Genomic DNA, 22,359 nt, shown 5'->3' on the forward strand with positions numbered 1-22,359 from the left:
TAGTTTTACTCCAAACTTTTTAACCCACCATTTAACTATCATAACCTCTTCCTTTGCAATTCCATCCAGACCTTTAATCAAATTCAGGATCCTTCCACTCTGAGCTTCTTTTGAAAGCTTATCAACCTTTTGGGAACTGAGGTCTTTATAAGCCAATGTAATAGTCCTAATTTAATCTTGTATCATTATAGAGAAATGATTATCTCTGAAATCTATTACTTCATTTTGCCATTGTGCCATCCTACTACATGTACCCTTACAGAAAAATTACAGTAGCATTATCTCTCAATGACACATATCATTTCTGCAGATATGATCAGCAATTCATGCCAGGGCATTTACACACATTCATTAATAAGCCTTTATAACAGTCCTATTAATTAATCATGTTGTTGAGATTATGTGGCTTGCAAAATAAAATAACACCTTTCATTCAGTTCTAGTGCCAAAAAATGGTGTAGCTGGCTCTCTGATTTAACCTTGGGCTGGCATTGTCAACTTTTCACCACCAAGGAATCCTCATTAATTTTCTTGCACAGACTCCCTTCTACTAAATAGGCATGTTTTAAAAGTACCCAGTTTTTTCAGTTAATCAAAGTCATACATAACAACTGCCTATCAAAGTTATGGAGTTGATCGACTGCCGGCCCAAAGACAAAAAAACGCTATTCAGGTGGCATGTAAAACTTTATGGTGGATAAAATAAACAATTCCCCATAGAATTTGGCTTTATAAAGCCCAATGGAATTGGGAATAATGCTTTATAAAGCATTAAAATGTACCTTTCAAGATCCCTGGAGCCCATGTCTGCAGACTGTGAACCATGGGGCCAAAATTTTTTTTCTGTCCTCTGAATTTTTTCATTCTGAACTGATGAGCTGGGAGCAATCATTCCATGCCTGGGACTGGTATTATATACTTTGACCCCACAACTCTTCACCCTGGAGTGGATCCTAGGATGGGAAAGCATTTCTGTACTTATGGCCTCTTTTCCAGCCACATCTTGGCACCCTTCACCATGGTCCTTAAAAAGTTATCTTAAATTAAAACAAAGATCTTTTTGTTTAATTTTTATTTCTGTTTATTTCTAAAAACAATATGAACAGAAAGAGAATGCGTCTTTTAGAATACTATGAGGTCAAATTTATCAGTGAAGGTCAAATTCTGTAGATGTAAATCTGAAGCATGTATACCAAATACATGTCCTGGTTTATACATTCTATAGCAGGCACAATTTACATATTGGGTGATTACCTAGTAAGAGTTCATACCTACAGAACCTATCAAAGAGAAATGATATGCTTTAATGTACATTTCTTCCAGGGCTCCAAAAGTTTCACAGGCAGTATCCTATTCAGCCCCTATTCTTCTGTTAAGAAGGAAGAATACAGGAGCTAATGGAATTATTAAATGGTAGTTCTCAAGTACCCTTGCCACACACTGTGAGTCAGCTACAATCTTAATTCAAACATAAGCTTATTATGATATTAAGGAAGTGTGACAGTTTATGAAGCCTAAAATAAGAAAGGTGACTTCGATAAAATGATTAAGAATATATTATCAGGATGAATAGAAAATGGGGTTTTAAATTATTATTTTCTATATTTATTTGACTAAACTGATATTCACATGTGTTTATACGTGAATGTATGTTTATCTATGGGATATAAAATATGTATATTTTAGAAATACACATATTTTAGCGATCTGTGTATGTGAAACAAATTGGACCATTATACACACATATATATTATTAAAACTGTATTCATCTTATATTTTGGGTGGAATAATCTTTTTATTAAACATTTGCTGTATATGAGTATAAAATATACTTTATTTTTTGGTGGCTCAGTTATGAAGGGCATGGCTGCTACTCCTGCATGCTGCAATATTCAAAATAGTGCCAGACAATACATTCAATTGCTATTTGCTGAATAAATGAATATTTTGTATTACATAGGATATGAAATGTTAAGGTCTCAACAAACCTCATCCAGATATTTTGGTTGCGTTTTAATAATAACTTTAAATGAAAAGAATTTGAAAAATATATTTAACAAAGTTGTCCTAAGTTTTGATTCAAAAGAGATGGCTTTAGGAGGAAATTTCCATGATATGAGGAGATGAGAGCTGAGAGAATTTATGACAGAAACAGTAATAATGATGATAGTGATAAAATAATAATGGCTTTGAGAACACAGACATTAAATACATATTAAAGTTAGGAGAGTGTTTTAAAGAAAATGAATACCTCAAAACATTACAAGGGGCAAACAGAATTTGGTACCAGTGACAGCCAATCTGTTCTGCTGATAAGTACAAGCCACAGTATTTTGCTATTAAACGGCCCAAGGGGACACTTCTAAGGAGAGCTAAGTTAAAGCCCACTCGGGAAAAAGGTGCATACCACACAGGTAAAGTATCTCCTCTGGGGCAGATCAGAAAAGGGTCCATTCACTTCATGTGGGTAGACACACTTGTCCCAGGAGGCCATTTTATTTACTGCTTCTTCCTATGGGATTAGACTCATTTGCTTTTATATCTCAAACCTACGTGTAGTCCTTGCTCATACTGCTTGTGTTATTATAAAACACCTTTCAGTATGCGATCAGTAAAATGGAGTTCTCTAAAGAAATGTTCTCTTGGGCAATAACTCTTCAATATAAACTGCATTTAATAAAACTTGCAGTGATTCTAAAAAGAAAAGAGTGAAGCATATGCAGAGAAAATGTCTAGAAGAAATTTGCAATTAATATTTTAGAAGACATTTAGATTCCACAGATTCCTTCTAGCTGTTAAAATGTAAGAGCTTTTTCAAAACTGTATTCCTCTTTTATTACATCCTTAATTAAATTAATTTATACAGTGAATCCTCTAATGATATTGCCATACATTTTCAATCAAAAAGCCTCCACTGCTAGAGACAATACGTGCTAAGACCTTGGGAAAAAACATGACATAAGGCATGGTGCAGTCACTGGTGGAAGGACGTTTGGCCCTGACATCTGATTATTGAAAATGTCTTGGTTTTTCTGTGCTTTAATCAAAGTCTTTATTGTATTTTACTTTTTAATTGAACTAAATTAGGTCAATGAAAACAAAATAAATCTTCCTATTTGCCTTTATAAGGATTTCTTTTGTGCTTGGACACCTAATGGGAGACAATGACATACCTGCTGAACACTACCACCCCTTGGTTTTGCCAGTGTAAAACCCTTAATAAAGGAGGCTGTCTTTAAGCATAATTTGCTACACCATCAAAGCAGAGGCAACCAAAATTTGTTCAAGAACACAAAAGGCACAGCTGTGGAAAGAGGCAATCTAATGATGCTGCACCAACCCAATGGTGCATCAAGGGTCCCAGCCTTTGCAAACAGTTAACTGTATTTCCTTCAGACTTTGGGAGCGTTACTAATTAGGATTTTAAGGGGGTTTGCACATGCATGTGTGTGTGTGTGTGTGTGAGAAATTGGTATTCTGTAACAATTAGAAAAGCACAAAGTATAAAGTAAGTATGTACTAATTGCCTATCTGCTATCCACTCTCATGGTGAGACCAACTAGGAGCCTCATCAGGCTGAATCGTAGCTCTTTCATGACAACACCTAGCTAAGTGCCTAGCTTCAAGCATGCACCCAATAATCATTTGTGATTTATTATCCTCATGAAATATCAGTAATTAACTGGCACTGTACCTAGCATTTAATCTGTAGCTTAAGCATCAAGAAAACTTTTCTAGAGGAAAACTTTATCAAACCAAGGAAATGAGTTTTAGCTTCTTATTCTTGGCTTTCTGTGTGGAGACGTCGAATCTGCTCCTTTTGTTTGTATTATATTTCTAAGATTTATGCTGAACATTTCTGAAGATATAAGATCCAGTGTCTTAGATACAAAGTAAGACAAATGTGTCCTCAGTCACTTTGCACTGCTTAATAAGGCCCTGTTCTTCACCTTAATTCCACCACGCTTCCCCCAGTGTCGCAGTTAGAGGTCTCTAAAACACAGAAGAAAAAGGAGTGTACTTTTAAATCATAACCAAAGAGCAGACACTTTCAACTGCATATAGACAGCCCTATCAACTTGTTTTCCTCTCCTGTGCTAACCATGGTCTTTGTTTCCCTAAACATAGGAAGATAGCACATAAAAGGAAAAGCAAACTCCTAAACATTAATCAAGTTTGGTTGCAAGATAAAAGTTCCTTAAAATACCAAAACATCATCTGCAAAAGAAAAGTGCATTGGAAAGAAAATCAGCACCATTTGATCTTGTTATAAATGGAAAGTTTTGGACACTTTAGAAAAAAAGCAGCAAGTGCCTTTTTAATGGATTTTATCTGCAGGAAAATGATTACAACCAGAAAAGCTTTAAAGTGTCAGCTGGTGATGCATTTTTCTTTATCCCTTTTATTTTTATTCAGAAGGAAATTGAATGCATATGGCAAAGTGCATCATTAATTTCTTATTAATTTCATAATATGAAGGCAACCAGTTAAAATAGTAGTGCTACAACTTTAAATTACCGAAGTCACTTGGTATTTAATGAGAGATTTAGCACAGCAGGGGTTCTGTTAAATTAAGTTATGCCTTCACATCACAGTGGGAAAACAGGTGTATATTGGTTTAGAATTATGGAAATGTTGACGAATTCCAAGGCTTGTAATCAAACAGCAAGGCTCCCTGTAATATTTTTTCCCCAAGAATATGCATTAATCTTTTATGTCTGGTCCCATTTCTTCATGTCCACCAAAGGCTCACAGCTGAAAGGCAACCACTTTCATGTTTTCCTTGCAGCTGTTAAGGGTGGTATTTATCAGATAAAGCTGCACATAAATGCAAGATGTGGAACTCCATCCCTATTTACCACATTTGAAATAACAAATAGAGCAAGTGCATACATTGTAAAAGCTATGAGCCATACAAATTAGATCTGACTTTTCAAACTTTTGTTTAGCCTGCCTCAAGTTACTGGGCACATGAAATTGAATTGGTTAAAAAGAAACCGAAAAACAACCTACCCATCATCTTTTTCCAACTCCCAAATTATTGCCCTTGATAATGGGTCTCCAAAGCTATCACTTCTAAATGTCTCATGCAGAAATTTTAGGAAGAGGAAAAAAGTACAATATTAAAAATACATATGGAAAGTGTCACTTGGTTGCCAATAAAAGGGTCAGGATAAGATATCCCAGACAGAGGCATACTTATTAACCTTTCTATGCGTTTCAATATTCCCTGGTCAAATTAACTGTGTTTCCAGAAATCATCTTCACACAGGTATAGGGCATGCTGGGGGCTGTGCTTCTAGTATACAGGATACATCAAAATTAATCAAGCTTTGTTTGCCAGCTGTTCCTCAGGCAAAGGATTACTATCAAGAACATATAAAGAATCCCCCCACACACAAAATCAGTTTTCCCAAATTTAAAAACCCAAACCCAAAATTGGCAGCTGAGAAAAATACACACTTCTCAGATGAAGAAATACAAACAGCAAATAAACATATGAAAAAATGTTCATTGATCATTCGAGAGATGCAAATTAAAACAACACTGAGATTCCACCTCATCTTGGAAAGAAAGGCTATTACTAAGAAATCAACCAATAACAAATTCTGGAGGGGCTGTGGGGAAAAAGGACCTATTCTCCACTGTTGAGGAGAATGTAGACTGGTACAATCACTGGTAATCAGGGTGAACATTCCCCAAAAAACTAGGATTAGAGGTCCCATTTGACCCAGCTATTCCCCTTCTGAGTATCTTCCCAGAAGAATTAAAAACATCATATTACAGCGATATATGTGCATCATGTTTATTGCAGCACAATTTGTAATCTCTAGACCTTGGAAACAACCTAAATGCCCATTTACTGAGAAATAGATAAAAAAGATGTGGTATTCTTATACAAAGGAGTACTACTCAGCCATAGAGAAGGATAAACTGGAGACTTTTATAGGTAAATGGATGCAACTTGAGACCATAATCATAGGTGAAATAAATCAGACACACATGTATGGACATCATAGTGTCTCACTAGTATGAGAAGCTGAAAAACTATATACATAAAAGATAGTTATACAGTAGTATAAATAAGTATATTTCTCTGAGCTTATTGAAGAGAAAGGTTTATGCTAGTATTGTTTGGAAGATTAAATGCACAATTACATGTAACTGATTTGAAGGTAACAACATGCAATGTATATAACATTGTTACCCCCTAATTGTTGTGTTTTAAAATTTTATTTCTTTTCTCTTTAAAATAAAATAAATAAAAAATTAACCAAGCTTTGCATTTAGTTAAAATATGATGCTATCTGGCATCAAACTATATTATACCTCACATGTTAAATAATGCTTCATCTCAAATAATTTTCTAACATACCCAGGAGGAATTTTGTGTGCTAATTATTGCAAAGCATTTACTTTTAAGAGAAGGAACATAAAGTGGTCTTTGCATTTAATTAAGAGCCTGGAAAATTATTGCCTTCAGTTGTTGGCTGGGCCAGTAAATATTTGCCACAATTGCTTCATTCAATAATGTGACCTAACACTGCAATCTTCTAGGATTACATTAGAAAAATTCCATTTACATGGAGGATGAAGCTATAATACTACTATTTTTTTTAAGTCACTAAGCAAAGCACTTAGACTTAAAAAAGCAGCCTTACTAAAAATCACCTTGAAAGTTTAAGGGAGAATTAAATAGGGAAGGATCATTCTGGTACCATATACTTGTTTTTCTCTTTTTGATTTGCTTTCATAGACAGAGAGAAACCAAAGTTGCATGGTGCAAGATCAAGGTTCACAATTTATTAGTTGAGTGATTAAAATGCTTAATATTCAGAAAATACTTTGCTGAGCATTTCCAACTATAAATACAAAATTTTCAATGGTTTCTGAGGGTATGGGGATAAAATACATATGTGTGCACCCATGTTAGTATGCATATGTATGCACACACATATTTTAGTGCATAAGGACAATAAGAGATAGCTGACATAGTTAGAACTGCACCATGAAAACATTGTGGGCATTATTTTATCTTGCTTTTACTAAATCAAACTTCAATAAATTCACTATCAGTACACTATTTACACCCAGTTCCTTCATTAGAAACAATGTGTATCATTATGATACTGAATGCACTCATCATTGATATCTAGGAAAACATAAAAGCAACGAAAGGAAATTTATACTTGTATGCAATATGTAAAAGTGCCACAAATCCCTTAAAATAATTTACTCTGATAAAGTTACTGTATGCAATATCGGTTCATTCTAGTGTACTACACCAATCATAGAATATTATTAGGAAGAAAATGGAAAAAATATTGTAAGCTTTGTATTTTCTGTTCTGTAGCAACATGAAGCCACAAATTGGACATTAAAACATTGACTTTGTTAACCACCATTGACTGTTTAGAAATCATTAGGAGGCTTAATATTATGGCTGTACAGGGTACATTTTGTTCTTTCAAAAGAAAATCTAAAGACTAAATTTGAAAAGGTGCTCCTGGTGAGTAAAAGCTTTTCCTTTTCCATTTGCTTCACTTGTGTGTTGGGGTTTTTTTTTTGTTCCTTTTAAAATCTTAGCCCACCCAAAAGTCTTTGGCAGTCACTATACGCAGTGGGGTCACTCTGATTTTCTAACCAGGGGATGTGCTATCTGAGAGCTCTTCCCATCAGTGTTAATGCCAGTGCTTCTTTATGGGCAGGCCAGCTGGTTTGGCTGCTTAGGGAACAGAGGGGTCAGCACACCCCTCAAGAGACCAAAGTAATTTTTGGCACTAAGAACCCATAACTAGAAACTTCAGTTGAAAGGACCATTTTCAAGCAATAAAGTGATTTTGGTACAAAAGTAAAGTGACTCACCCCAGGTAAAGTTTTAATATTGTGCAGTGCATTCTGGGCTTCAAGTGCAGCTTTTCTTGTATAAAATGTTACGAAACAACAACCTACAGAGAGAAATGAAAAGATTTTAGAAATTTCTGTGAATGCTTTGCTTAGATATAATGGAGACTGTGGTGAACAAATAATCTACTTAAAAGGATGCACAATTTAAAAATAATAAAGTGCATGAGAACAGTAATAACATCTAGCGCATTTACACAGTGCCTTTCATCCCAAATCACATGTGTAAGCTTTACTCATGCTGGATATCAGTTCATAACTTTGTATACCAACTATGTGGAATACAGCTATTCAAGAATGAGAGTGGGAGGTGGTGGTGTGAGGGTGAAGTTTTAATGGGGTTTGTCACATAGCAGCTACATGAAGAGAAGTACTTAATCACAATAACAATACCATAAACTTACAGTAACTAATTCTCTTAAAGGATATCGCTAGAATATCACACTTTGAAAGCACTTTCTAACCTTAAAGGTTTAGACAATTGGATTCTAAGTTTCCTAAAAGCGAGGATATTCCTTTTTATCTGCAACACAGTACATAATGCAAAGTTCTATACAAATGACTATTCAATGCTTGTTTGCTACAATGAAAGGCTGTGTTTTAGTCAGGTTAAAAATTAAGTTAAAATCTGATGAGTAAGTGACTAGACAATTCTGGCCTGTGTAGTAAGTATGGCTGTGGCATACCTCTGGATTCCTCATCTCCAAGAGCCCATGGAGTACTGGCCAAAGCCCATGGAGTAGGCCAGCAGATACCCTCTTTCTAACCAACTTCTTCCTCCAAAGATGATGTTGAAATCTTAGACTATTCCTTCTGGGTCCTGAGGATGGTTGTCTCTTCAACTCACAAAGACACTGGTTAACAATATTTTAATCAGCACAGAGTTATGTAGATTACCAGGCTTGGGAAAAGAAAGTAAATAACTTTAGAAAAGTAAATAAAAAGGATTCTGCCTTTGATCTTGCTAAGTTAGGGATGAGGAAAAAATGGAGCAAGGCACTCAGCAAACCTGTATATACTGCAACTTTGCTTTGTACAAGATCCTAACACATGGAGCCAAAGAGGGATGGGATGAGTTTAGAGAGGCACTCATACTACAAGAACAGAAAACAGCCTGAGAGAAATGGGTAGCACTTAGTCATCAGTATCGACTGTATTTAAGGAATGCTGCAAATATAACAAAAAGCAGAACAAAGTAATACAGTTGCAGGCAGGAAGCGGGCATTGCAAGCCATCATAGATTTAACCACACACTGGCATTCCAATTTCTCAACATATAAAATTCATTCAGTGGGATAGGGTAAAATCAAGCACGATACCATTTATATGGCATTTTAAAAGACATCTAAGATGCTCCCTCCTCATTTGGGAAAAAAAATAAACGTAGAGCCTTTGTCTTATAACTGGTTTAGTCAGAGTCTACCAAGATTAACATATTCAAAACTTTCACCTTTTGGACGAAGCAGAGTCTGACCCTAGTTTCTCGGCACTGTCCAAGGATCAGAAACCCTTCACATATATCATTTGAATGATGGAAGGAAATGAAAATTATGAAGTTTCTGAAGAATCACAGATAAAGAGATTGACCATTTTTATATGATTTTTACTTCACCTATTTTAACTCTGACAAAAGTCCATTTGGTCATGTTGTTTAAGGAGACCTTTTACTGAATTGATCAACTCTTACTTGAGCTTCACTGGCACAATGAAAGCCCCAGAAAAGCTGTAAGAATTACTTATAATCAAGGAATAATTTTAAGCAAAAAATTTCCAATTTCTAGTAACCTATCATAATAATTTTTAGACAGGAAAAATATAAAACACGCATCACTAGACTTAGTCCAGAAAGAAAAACAGGAAAAGCTTTCTAAATGCTTCTAGCAAACACTCTCAGTATGTTCTTTCATTCTTCTAAGCTGATATGGCTGGCTTCCAGATAAGGATGTAATTAAGAAATCCTGAATTTCAACTTCATTTAATAATCAAAGCTTCAAAAAATAAAATCTGACCCTTTCATTAAGGTGACCTTTGAGGGGTGATACATCTTTTAAAAAGTGATGGACACTGTTCCTTTCACTGGAAAGACAATTAAGGAAGAATAAAGCTCAGGAATGAAAAATATGCTCAGAGTCAAGAATGCAAAAACTTCTCAGTGTGGTAGCACAACATGTAATCTCAGCACCTGGAAGGCTGAGGCAGGAGAATCACGTGAGCATGAGGTCACCCTGCACTACATAGTGAGTTCAAGGTCAGCCTGAACTATGTAGCAAGACCTTGTCTCCAAAAAGAGAAAGAGAATAAATAAATAAAAAGAGAATGAAAAATTTAGGGTCAAGAATGAAAAGTATAGCTTGGCCTAAAAGAACAGAAAAATGAAAGGAGACTGAAAATGAGAAGCTAAATACAATGAGAAGACAAAACAATAACAAATCATGGTGATGTAAACTGAGGGAACTGTGTGCCTGCTGTGTTGGGCCAATTAGAAGAGCTTTGACCAACCTACAGAGGAGTAAAGGAAGCTCTCCTGTCTTGGTCACCCAAACTAAATCCCTGTTGTTTTCTCACAACCTAAGAGCCCAAGAGGACCACTGGTCCATGCGCTACTTAAGTATCAAAATGGTACCACTGAGGAAAGATTCATTTAATTGCTTTTAGCTATTTACATTAGTGTAGATTTGACTACTTAAAGTGCTTTCTTCATAGAAAAGTTTTTTTTTTAATTGGTTGGTTTTGATATTATTTATTTTTATTTTTTTGAGGAAAGGTAAATTTGAAGCTAGTATCTGAGCAGTTATGGACAACCAGAAGAGAAGGGGAAAGGAAAGAAAATGAGATGGGAATACCCTGTCTCTAGCTCTTTCTGATTTCACCCACGATTCACTTTGCCTGTGGAAATGTGGCAGTGAAATCAGAGACTGATCATTGCATTTCCTTTTCAAATGACATAAAGCTCATAATCCTATCACTATATATCCATTTAAACTGAGAGTCTTTAAAAGTGTACTGGGCTGGGGATATAGGTCCGTGGCATAGTGCCTGTGCCTGGCAAGTGCAAGGTCCTGAGTTAGATTCTTGGTAACATAAAACAGAAAAAAACCAAACCAGTGTACCAAGATAATCTCTAGTTTTAATGTAGCACACAGGACAATGCCTTGGGTAACATGAGTGACGGGCTTCCTTCACTGTTTGCTCATTTGCTCCCAAACAACAGGTCAGCTCTATTAGTGCTGTGCTTGGCAATTAAACTTGGAACCTTTGTGTAAATTAAAAAAAAGTGCCCTATCTTAAGTGGGTACAGCCTCACAGTTCACGGCTTGGGGAGCAGAGCCTAAGCTACAATTTTACTTTTATTTGCAGCTTCTCACATTTGCTGTACATTAAGTTAGCCCTAATTTCATTACCTTTAATCAATTAACAACAACCAAGTCTAAAATCCTTCACCCCACCTCAAAGAATCTGTGTGGCTATTTCGCCATAGTGCTTCATTCAGAACAACCTTAAAATTTAAAAACCTTAAAAAGCTTATAGGGCTAAAATGACTTATCTTGCAATTTGCATGCATAATAATTTACTTAATTAAAATAGTGTTTGGGTAGGTTATCTTAAAATCTGTAGAGAAAATACAGGCCTCCAAATTTTAAGAGTCACATTAGAAGCAGCAGTTAGTATTTCTCCCCTAATGGGACTCTGATTGGTACATTTCCAGAATCTGGCTGTATCTGAAAGATTGGTGGTTCTATGAATACTGCCCCAGAAAACAGTCATAATTTTTTTTAAACCTATACTGCATGATTTTTCATATATGAGAAACCTAAAATATAAATAAATTTTATAACAAAAGATAATAGGAAACAGGAAAATAGATCATTTGCAAGAGGGAAAAGGAAGAAAAAAGAGTTAAGTTGTGTTATATACATGCACCAACTCCCTATGATGAACACCATCATGTACTATTAACATGTACTAATAACGATTAACAATCCACCTGTCATTAAAATATACACTTAAAACCAGATTCGTTGACCTGCAGAGAATAACGCAACAGAGAAGGGAAGAATATCCTTATTTGCCCTTGTATGGTAACAAGGCAAAAGGCCAGGGGGAAACTATAGCTCTTAGAAAAACCATAAAGGCTCAACAAGCATGAAATTTTCTTTCTTGCCGGCCCTAACTGAAAGTACAGCTGCTATGGGAACCACCTGTTTCTTAGATTTCCCCACGCCAGCTGTAACTCAGGTCTGAACTATACTGGATTCATTTCCAGGTCAGCTGCAACACCAGATGGCTCAGCCTTTGGATTCAGGGGACATGATTCTCTCCTTCTGCAAGTTTTGTTTCAACATCAGTGTGAGGTGGGTGGTTAAACATCTACAATACCCAGATGCTCTTCAGTGGTCAATGGCTGCAACACATCCCTCAGGCCTGTGTTCAGGAGCCCACCCTTTCACTGCTGTCCACAGAGTACAGAGAAAAGAGGCTTGTTCCATGTTTAAAAAAAAAAAAAAAAAAGAGTGACTGACTGGCCAGGGGACTGTAGGGTCAGCAGAGACTGATGCAGCTTGATGAGTCAGGTGTTTCAGCAGTCTCAGCCCTCCTATTTCTGCATAGTGCTAGTAATTTTTGCAGCTCCACATTTTCCTAGTTTGTTCGTTTGACACTAATAAGCGCTTACACTTTACAATTTGTGCCTCCCTTATCCACTCATTTAGGAGTTTCTGCCAGGAACAGCAGCCAAGCTAGAAAAGACAAATGTGATGTCCCATACCCACCTTACCTTTTGACATTCATGTTAAAATAATTTTAACAATCCACTGGGTTAGTAAAAGCCTTGGAAGTTGAAACAAACCATAAAACTTAATCACTCCTCATGTATCTATTTATGAATCTCTCCCACATTACTCCTCACCAGGACTTTAAAACTCACAGGTGGAATAGGTACACTGGGTGAAACTTGACAGGTGATTTCAGAATCCTGTATCAGTCTCAGGTATGTGTACAGTCTAACATTTCCACTGATGACTCCCTTTGTTGATCACCAAAAGATTCTGATGACAGCACATACCTTAGTGGGGGCAATGCTTTCCATCTTATAGGCCACTAACATTGTACTGTGAATGAATTCTACTGCTGAACTTTGAAAATCTAGCTGAGTCCCTAGGGAGGGAATGTAGGACAAACGATGGAAGAAAGATCCTGACACACTGGTAAGTAGGCCTGCATGAGGCTTTACAGTGAGCTTCTTTGGGCAGTCAGAAACTAGCAAGATGACTCTGGGCACTGAAGGAAGAACAGACACAGAAAAGCTACCTATTTCCAACTTTCTCTGGGTCATCCCTTTTTTCTACCTCCTCAGGAGTGCCATTAGGGACTTCTGGAGCCTTTTCCTGCCCAAATTCCTAGAAGTGGGTAAGTTCAGCAATACAGTTGCATATGTTCAACTGGTAAAGCAATCTATAATCAGTATAATTGTGAGATACCATTATACCCTCATGTATCAGAATGTCAAAGTAGCAATTCCCAGTGAAGCTGTGTGTTACATACTCCAAACAGAGTAGTTGGTGTAAATTCTATCTTTTCATTAATAGTTTCTGCCATCAAAAAGAGATCCCTCGGGTATTTCCTAGCTTAATTGCTGGATGATAAGACAGTCTTAAAGGTTTTTGCTATTTCTGAAGATAAAGCCCCCAGTAATACAGGTCAATAGGACACACACATGCACACACACTCCTTTGATCATAAAGAAAATACTCAAATTTATTGAAAGAATAATTTTAAAGTGATCAAGTAGATTTATCTTCAAATAAACTATCTGGATTATCACAAATCTTTTCAAACTACAGTTGTTTTTCCTGAAAAATCTTAACTTGGAAACACCTGCTTAATAATACTCACAGGAGGAAAAATTTATTGCTTGTATAGAGATAACCCGTTTATTGTGTGACTTGTCCTGATTCCAAACAACAATTTATTTACATTCTTTTCATTGCAGAGAGTAGTACAGATATAACTCTAGAGAATGATACTACAGGTCAGATTTTAAAATTAATTCTACTCTTATGGGAAATGATACGGTAGTCATTAAAGAAACTTCCACTGAAGTTTCTAAATCATACCAAACTGGGTGAAAACTGACCCAAGATTTGATGCTCTGGATATCTAAAAGGCAGTTTTTGTTAAATCTTTGTGTATTTAAAGAATCAAAGTAGAAAGATAAGAGGGCACTGACTTGAATGGTTTTCAGTTATTGAAATAGGAAAAAGACAAAAAAAAAAAAAAATAGTCGCTCATCAGTTGCAAGGCAGGAATTCCAGATCACACACTAACAATGCACGCCTTAACTGCAGCAGCTGACCCCACATAAGGCAGGGATAAATGAAAAATGCCTCATGGTTCTCCTACAGCCCAGCCTATGCTGAGGATAAAGTCTCATAAAGTGCTCTCATAAGTGGCAAAAGTGCCTATTTAGAACGTTTGGGTCCTAATTGTTAATTCTTTTTCTGATCAGGAAAACTGCAAACATAGAAAATTGTACAGCATTTTTAAAAAAACACCATAAAACTTGAGGGATGGGAACAGAAGGTAAAAAACGACTTTGTATAATTCTGTGGCCAAGGTGTAAAAGAATTTCAGGTTTGGAGCTTATGACATTGTGTATGAGATGGTTAAGTGAATGCAGAGAGCCTTATCCAGGTCTCTAGGCCATTTGACACCTCAAACATATGAAATCTACTGTTTTCTCAGTATAAGCAAATAATTGTTTGAAAACAATTGAGAATGACAATTTGATGACTGACCGTTGTGCTTGAATTAAAAAACAAAGCAAAACGAAACAATAATCTCAGCGTAAAATTCAATTCAAGATATATTCAATATGCACGATATCAACAAAGTCATCATGTTGTGAATTGATAATTCCTTTACAGCCTGCCTTTGAATTTTAAGGGGCTGATAGATCAAGAGACTAAGGCCCTGGAAGACTAAATTAGTGAACTTGCTATGGTTTCTTCCTTTCTGTGAATGAAGCTCTCTTTTGTGCCTTAATTTGCAAGCAAATCAGGTGTCTGATTTACATAAGTGGAACTGCAATTGGGATCTTGGTTTCTTGTCAAGTTAGAAGCATGCAAGCCAGTGTAAGTCAAAAGAGGACATGTTCCTCATATGCCATTTCCCTTACACTCTATTTTCTCCCTCAATCCTAGCCACTATGTGGAGAATTTAATACTGCTTGTAGAGTCCAAAAGTTTCTGATATGAGTGGTGCATTTTGTGTTCAAGTGAATTTCCTACTCTGACAGTTTCAATGATTAATCACTGGGTTTACCCCCTGGCAAGCTCCCCTACTTTCAGTTTCTACAAAGCATGGAAAAGTACAAAAACACCCATTAAAAACCCCTGAATCAAATTTTCAGGAAAACTTTTAAAAAAGAGACAGGGCATCTAGAAGGTAGCTACATCTGAGAATCTTGTAAGGCAAAAGACAAGGACAAAATGTCACTCTTATAAAGTACAAAGATGCTTCTGGAGGCCATGTGACATTCTGGAGAGTCACAGAGGTAACCCTTTCCTCAGCCAAAAGTCTTTCCACCCACAAGACCTGGCCCTGCCAGTTAAAGTCACATGAGGTTACTGACTTTTGGCCTTTGAGGCCTGGTGTCCTAAGGTGTTAATTCCTTCTGCTTTGTCCTAAACACACTGCTTGCTCTTAAGGGGTGCAAGATAGTACTTAAAATGCGATATTGTTAATTTTATACGATCCATTAAAATTCAGTCATGAGCACATTTAGGTATTTCTGCTTACGACTTCTTTACTGTGGTACCTACCTGGATGGCAAACTAAGATGGCGGAAATGACATAAACTGAGAAGGAAGACTGACAGGTTTGAAAGAGTGTCAACTAAAGCAAAACTAGTTAACTAAAGGAAGAACTTGCAAGAAAACGAGATGGGGTTTTTTGGCTTTCCTCTGCCTCTTACTACTTTAAACCACAAATAGAATAAGGAAATAGAAGTCAAAATGCTACTGCTTTCTCGGGGTTTCTATGTGCCTTACATAGAATCACAGAATTTTACAAGCTAGCTCTACCAGCCTAACACTCTGTACCGTTCCATTTTACAGACTGCCCCAGTCATACAAGCAGACAAGAGCAAAGGTAAAACTATCCCCATAATTACTAGCAGACCGACCCGTTCCAAGTCAGTGCCTCACATATGGAGACTCCCTTGGATGTAGGTTGTGCTTTACTCTGATAGACCCCTAGAACTATTTCAAATCTCTTTTAGGTCACCTAAATGTCTGTTTAAATCTAAATCTCATTTTAAATGTCTCTTCAACAGTAAACCTAAGTCTTTTTTTCTAGAAGTAGAACTTTGCCCAATATGAACGCCTCTTTTGTAGAAATCAACTTTTAATGAAACTGTATCCAATTAACTGAGTTTTATAGAATCTGACATAATTGACACCCTGATGTAAAAAGTATTACCATCTGGCCACTATCTAGGGAGCAGAGAAACACTGATGCCATTCTGCTTTCAGGACTTGAATTAGGTGGACACCATCCTTTGAGTTACCGAATGCCACGCTAAGGGAATCTTGTGGGGAACTTTCAGTGACAAGGCAGGATCTACACTTCTTTCTCTGGCTGTCCGAGGCAGTGATCCAATGCTATTTTGACAGTTCTGACTTGCTCCCCAGTAGGCTTATCCATAGACAGCACCATCTGAGCCAACCTCTCAGCCAGGGAAACATCAGGCTCCATGGCAACTCCATACTTTCCCTCAGTTTCTCCACCTGTCAAGCAGTGATCACACTCCTGACAACTGCCACAGAATCCAGGCTACTAGCCTGGAGGCTTCTCTTAGAAAAACTATTCTCTGATACATGCATATCCCTTAAAGACAGGTAAACCTTTTAATCTGACAAGAAAACCAGAGTGGTTTTTTGTTTGTTTATTGTATTTTTAAACTTAGATTAGATCTACTGGGTTTTCAAGTCTCCTGGAAAAGAAACTGAGGACTGATCTGCAACTGCAACTCTTCCTGATCCATTACTATACCCCTTTCAACTAAGGCATGACAGAGAGAAGAATCTGAGGAAAAATTACAGGGATCTGCTTTTTCTTTTTTGCTTTTCTGAAGTGAGTTACCTACGTTAAACCATTTCAATTGTCTAATAGCTGTAGAAATATATGAAACCAAAAGTATTTTCTCAAGGTTCTTGTTGCCTTCTTTATAGCAACAACTGATGAAGGATCTTTTATGCATTTGTAACAGATAAAAATAAACTACATTGTAAATACTTTTAAAAATCTTAACACATTCTTACCAGTTTAAACCATTGGTGGTCATGCCTGACTGTCCCATTGGGTAGCATGGCAAAGTCCCTTTGAGTAGTACAGGTTGCCCAATGATGGGACTGTCATAAATGTATAACTGTCACGAATGTGTTAAACTATGTACCAAGTTTTTGGTTGAAACTGTGCAGGATAAGTTAAACTGTATTCTGCCAAGCAATGAGTGTATTTCCATAAACATAATCATGCTGAAATCAAGTTTTATTAAAAAAAAAAAAACAATTTGGGGGCTGGGGATTTAGCGCAGCGGCATAAGCGCCTGCCTTGCAAGTGTGTGGTCATGAATTCAATCCCCAGTACCAATAAAAAAAGAAAAAGACAAAAAAATTTTATTTTATTCTTTTCTTACCACTCAGTTTAGCTATTTCCAGAATTCTCCTCTGCTAAACATCAGGGCTAGGTGCACACTTATGAAGGTGACACAGGGGACCCTGGGAAGAAAAACAGTAGTCATCCTTTGTTTCAAAAAGGTCTGTGTGAACTTTGGAATGAAAGAAAGTAAGCAAAGAGAGTATTTTATCGCATTTTCTACTTTTTCAGATACTAATTCTAGGGAAATAAGAAGAACCACATTTTCCTTTAGAATGGCAGGATAAACATGACAAACCAGCTAGAAGCCAGTGGGACTGGCCCAATAGCTGGCCCTCTCTCAGGAGTCTTCTTGATGAGGTAGAGACAGAGTCAGTGGGGAAGACAACCATGGTCCTTCTGCAAAACAGAGGAAGCCAGGATACCATCACATGTATCAAAGAGGGCATCACAGGGTTAAATGTAGTATAAGGTAATTCTTCCTTGAATCCAATTAAAAGGAATTTCATTTCCAAAGTATTAAAGAATCTCATTAGAAGGAAACTTGTGAGACAAGTTTATTTCATAGTACAGATTCTCCTGAGAATAGGATGGCATTATAATTAGAAATCCAGAAGCAATGAGAGCAGGTTAAACTCATATCTATTTTCCTATGATTCTCAATGTCAGCACATTAGGCTATTAGATGCTTCTAAGGCAGCCCACTCCCTCAGTCCCAACTTCATTGTTCTGTTTACATAGTGTACCATGTATACTTGTTAAGGCTAATAATACAGGCTCCCTATAGTTAGCTTAGAAAAATCATAGCTTAGCCCTCTACCTCAGCACTTATTTGTGGTATTTTGACTTTTTATTGATCTGTGGTAGGTACCTCTCAACTCTCAAAGGGCCATTTGCAATGCAGAGTAGAATAAAGATACTACTTCTGGAACTGGAATAAGAAAGTTGTTATTTACATCTTCACTCTGACTCTGATCTCTATGAAGTGAAATGTAAAGCCAAACCTGTTGGCTACAGAAACCATAATATTATATTAAAGTAAAGGTTTGTATCCTAGACTTTTTCTTGTGGTATATGATTTGGGAGAGCTACCACATAGGGCCATTATTATAAATGCCTCTACTGCACTCCAAAAATACCTAAGCCACATTTCATGTGCATGTAGATCAGGGAGGAAGGTATTTTTACATATTGTCTGGAATAGTGGAAATCATGTAAGAAATTTACTTTAGAGCCAAATACAAGTTGGTTCTTATGTTCTCATAGCAAAGACTAGGGCAGTTTTCAAAGTGATATCAGACATTTTTCTCCTGGGTTTTTCTTTAGTAAAAAGTGAAAGATTTATATGATCTGAAGAGAAACCAGAGTATCTCTCCTGAGTTTTTCATGTTTTGTACTGAATCCATAGTCAGTCATCTCTTATTAGTATCTCAGACTGACCAGTTGTTTGACAAATGACTTAACCTCTTTGAGCCTGATTCTTATTTATAACATGAGACTTAGTAGTCATAGTGATATCATAAACTTATTTAAAAGACAACTTATAAGAATGCATAACAGCTCCTGGTATACACACAAAACTGTTTAATACATGTCAGAAAGTAGGTAACAATCTACCTTAAATTTATCTTGTTTCTCTGTAAAGTCCTAAGCCTGAACAGACTTTATCCAGGTTCCTTTTAAGGCAGAAAGGGCAGAGTGCTGTGCTGTGTCAGTTTTATAACAAATGAAATTGAGAGAGGCAGCTGCATGGCAGCAGTGACAGGCATGCTACATGCTAAGCTGTCCCCAACCCACCACTCAGTCTCTGGCTGGAAGGGAGGGCAAAAGAGCATCTTTCCTACTGGATGACCATGAGTGCTTTAATGGGGCTGGGCATTGATTTTGTTGTCCTTGCTTTCTGAAGTAATTACTCGAACTAGCAGAGATCAGCCATTTGCATGGCCTTTGAATACTCTGAACATCTATTTACATGGCCTCTAACCAGTCAATCAATTTTAATGGAATCCTTTTGATTGACTTTCCTGTTCAGGGTATAACAAAAATTTCCCCAATTGTGCAATGGTATGACTTTGAGAGGCAAAAGTTCCCTAAAATAGTTGAAATCAAATCTGTTGCTATCTAATGAGCAAACCCAGGTTTCATTATTACAAAAGGACTTTTAATCACAGGTTTGTCACTTCCCTTTAATTCAACAAAAACAGAGGAAGAAAAGAAGCAGTAACACTGGGCTTCACATTAAGATGTAGTATGGTTAAATAAGATATATTTGTTTCTATACATTTTGCAACATAACATGGGTGTATAGAATTACCTGAATTCAAGCACATATTTCACTTTTCTCTCACTGAGATATTCTAGGGAGGGATTCTATGGCAAAGAAGACAAATCTTTCCACCTGCTAATGAATGAGCATTTAACTCTGCCACTCAGTTGTAAGCACTTCAAGTGGGCCAGGTATTATATTTTTTGTATCCATAATCAGCTATACTTACTTAAATTTCCTGAAATAATGAAAAACCATATTTAATATCTTTCTGGTTAGAAACAAATGGGCCAGACTTTGGCATAAGTCTACCTAACTGAATTCAGGTCCAGGCTTCCAACATAGTGCTAGTTGGAATCTGGCTTAGAGAAAGTACCAGATAAAGGTAGATTGTTTCCTTCCTTCTATTTTGTAACTTAGGGGCACCAGGGTAGTTTCTTCTATATACTGGGTGATGAGATTTATCATCCAAGTAAGGACACTTTTGAAAGCAGAAGAACTAATGTTAGTAATGACCCTGGGACAACAGATGAAAGCCAGGGCTATGTCAGCAAAGCCTACATAAAATGCCCTCTTTTGTTTTCTCACCCAATCTTTTCTCTCCTTCTTTGAGATTCATGTTTTTAGTCTCACTCTTATATTCATGGTAAAATAAAAATCCCTCAGAAGAAACAACACTTAGATCTGTTTTTCCAATGATTTATACTGCAATATAAATAAACCTCTAATGATCAGCTTTGGATACCTTATACTTGAGAACATGGGTCCGGGGCATATAGTTGCGTCATGAAAGAAGAAAAACGACCCCCAAAATGAGGTAGTAGAGGGGAAGTAACAAACTAGTAACATTGTGGTTTTGGACAAGGATTAGTTCTGATTTCACTGAGAGCAAAATCAAATGTTGAACCCAGGAGAAAAAAAGATCTTAGCAACCATCTTCTAATTTAAGTCCCCATTTCCAGTAAAAGGCACAGAGGCAGGAAGAGTGACTTCTCGATACAGCATCACCTTTCTGGTTACAAACAAAGCCTGGACCTGAATTCAGTTAGGTAGACTTATGCCAAGTCTGGCCCATTTGTTTCTAACCAGAAAGATATTAAATATGGTTTTTCATTATTTCAGGAAATTTAAGTAAGTATGGATTATGGATACAAAAAATATAATACCTGGCCCACTTGAAGTGCTTAAAACTGAGTGGCAGAGTTAAATGCTCGTTCATTAGCAGGTGGAAAGATTTGTCTTCTTTGCCATAGAATCCCTCCCTAGAATATCTCAGTGAGAGAAAAGTGAAATATGTGTTTGAATTCAGGTAATTCTATACACCCAGCAGCCACTGGGTTTTATTCTAGGAGAAACATGCCATCTATCAACATTTTCACACTGCACACACACTGAAGGAGTAGTTGATCTAAAAACTTTCATTTTTCTCAGTCATTGCCAATGACACTTATTCTTTTATTAAACCATTTGAAAAAAGAGGGAAAATATTCTGCAGAGTTCTATTTCTTCCTTAAATGACTAGATGAAGATAGATTTCCAAGTGCTGGCTTTTTAGACTTCAGAGCCATTTCCTGTTTGGATTTCAAACATACACATACACACACACAATTATAAAGATGGGAGTGGGAAGAAAGGCATGTGATAAAACACTCTGCAATAATCTAAAAAGCCCTAGGCAACGAAGATTATTTATATGGCAGAGCCTCTACTGTACTCTATTGCTTCCTAATTGTGCAGATAACAAATGATAATTTTTTTTGTAGTTAAAAGAAATTTTCTCCTACTATTAAGGGTTTCAAAGTTAGTTCAAAATTATATTCTATAACAAGATCAATAGCTCAAATGTTCCAAAATAGTGATATTCTAAACACAGGTCCTTTTTAATTGGTCCTGGAATATTTGGTGACAGGAAGATTTAAGTTTCATCAATGTAATTGTTTTTGGCTATTCCAGTTTGGCAAAAGGGACACAGTTTCTGTGACTCCTGAATAGCAAAGAGCAAGATTCAAATCTATAAAAAGCTTACAAAAGACCTACCTGATCCACTGTATCATTCTTCTGGTGTGTTTAGAAGGCTGGGTAGAGAAACCTTCCATTCTTCATTTTTAGCATAATAAATAATCTTGGTCATTGATAAAAAAAATTTCAGTCATGGTTTATCCAGTATACTTATGTTTATAACTTCCATAGCAGGGCTTCAATGTTATGACGAGTCATAATTACAGGAACAAGATTCTAAATGTTTCAGTTAATCTTAACTGTCGACTTGACTGGATTACGAGACTCCCTGGGAAGTCACTGGATTCTGTTATCCTTGGTGCAGGCCTCAACTGTGGATTAATGCACTGGTGTTTACAGCTGAATGTGTGGTTAGGAGGTAGGGCCTAGTCAGAGGTGGCTCCCTGGTACCTGCTTTGGAGTATTTTCTCTCAACATACTCTTCCTCTGGGCTCTGCTTCTGGCTGCCCGAAAGTGAGCAGCTACGCTCCCCCACATTATTGTATCATGATACTTCTAGTTGGGGTCTGCCG

General features: G+C 36.7%; 1 protein-coding gene across 19 annotated transcripts in view; it reads right to left on the reverse strand.

Moving 5' to 3' along the window:
* The window catches only part of Celf2 (CUGBP Elav-like family member 2), a 799,248-nt gene that overhangs the window by 103,158 nt on the left and 673,731 nt on the right, over window positions 1–22,359 (reverse strand). For all 19 annotated transcript variants that reach the window (XM_063260461.1, XM_063260462.1, XM_063260463.1 and 16 more), the window contains one exon: window positions 7,867–7,949. In XM_063260461.1, coding sequence (XP_063116531.1) covers window positions 7,867–7,949 — 83 coding nt within the window. The remainder of the gene's footprint in view (window positions 1–7,866; window positions 7,950–22,359) is intronic.

The sequence above is a fragment of the Cavia porcellus genome, unplaced genomic scaffold (assembly GCF_034190915.1).
Source record: "Cavia porcellus strain 051 isolate PalLab524CR breed Dunkin Hartley unplaced genomic scaffold, mCavPor4.1 scaffold_13, whole genome shotgun sequence".
Lineage (NCBI taxonomy): Eukaryota > Metazoa > Chordata > Mammalia > Rodentia > Caviidae > Cavia > Cavia porcellus.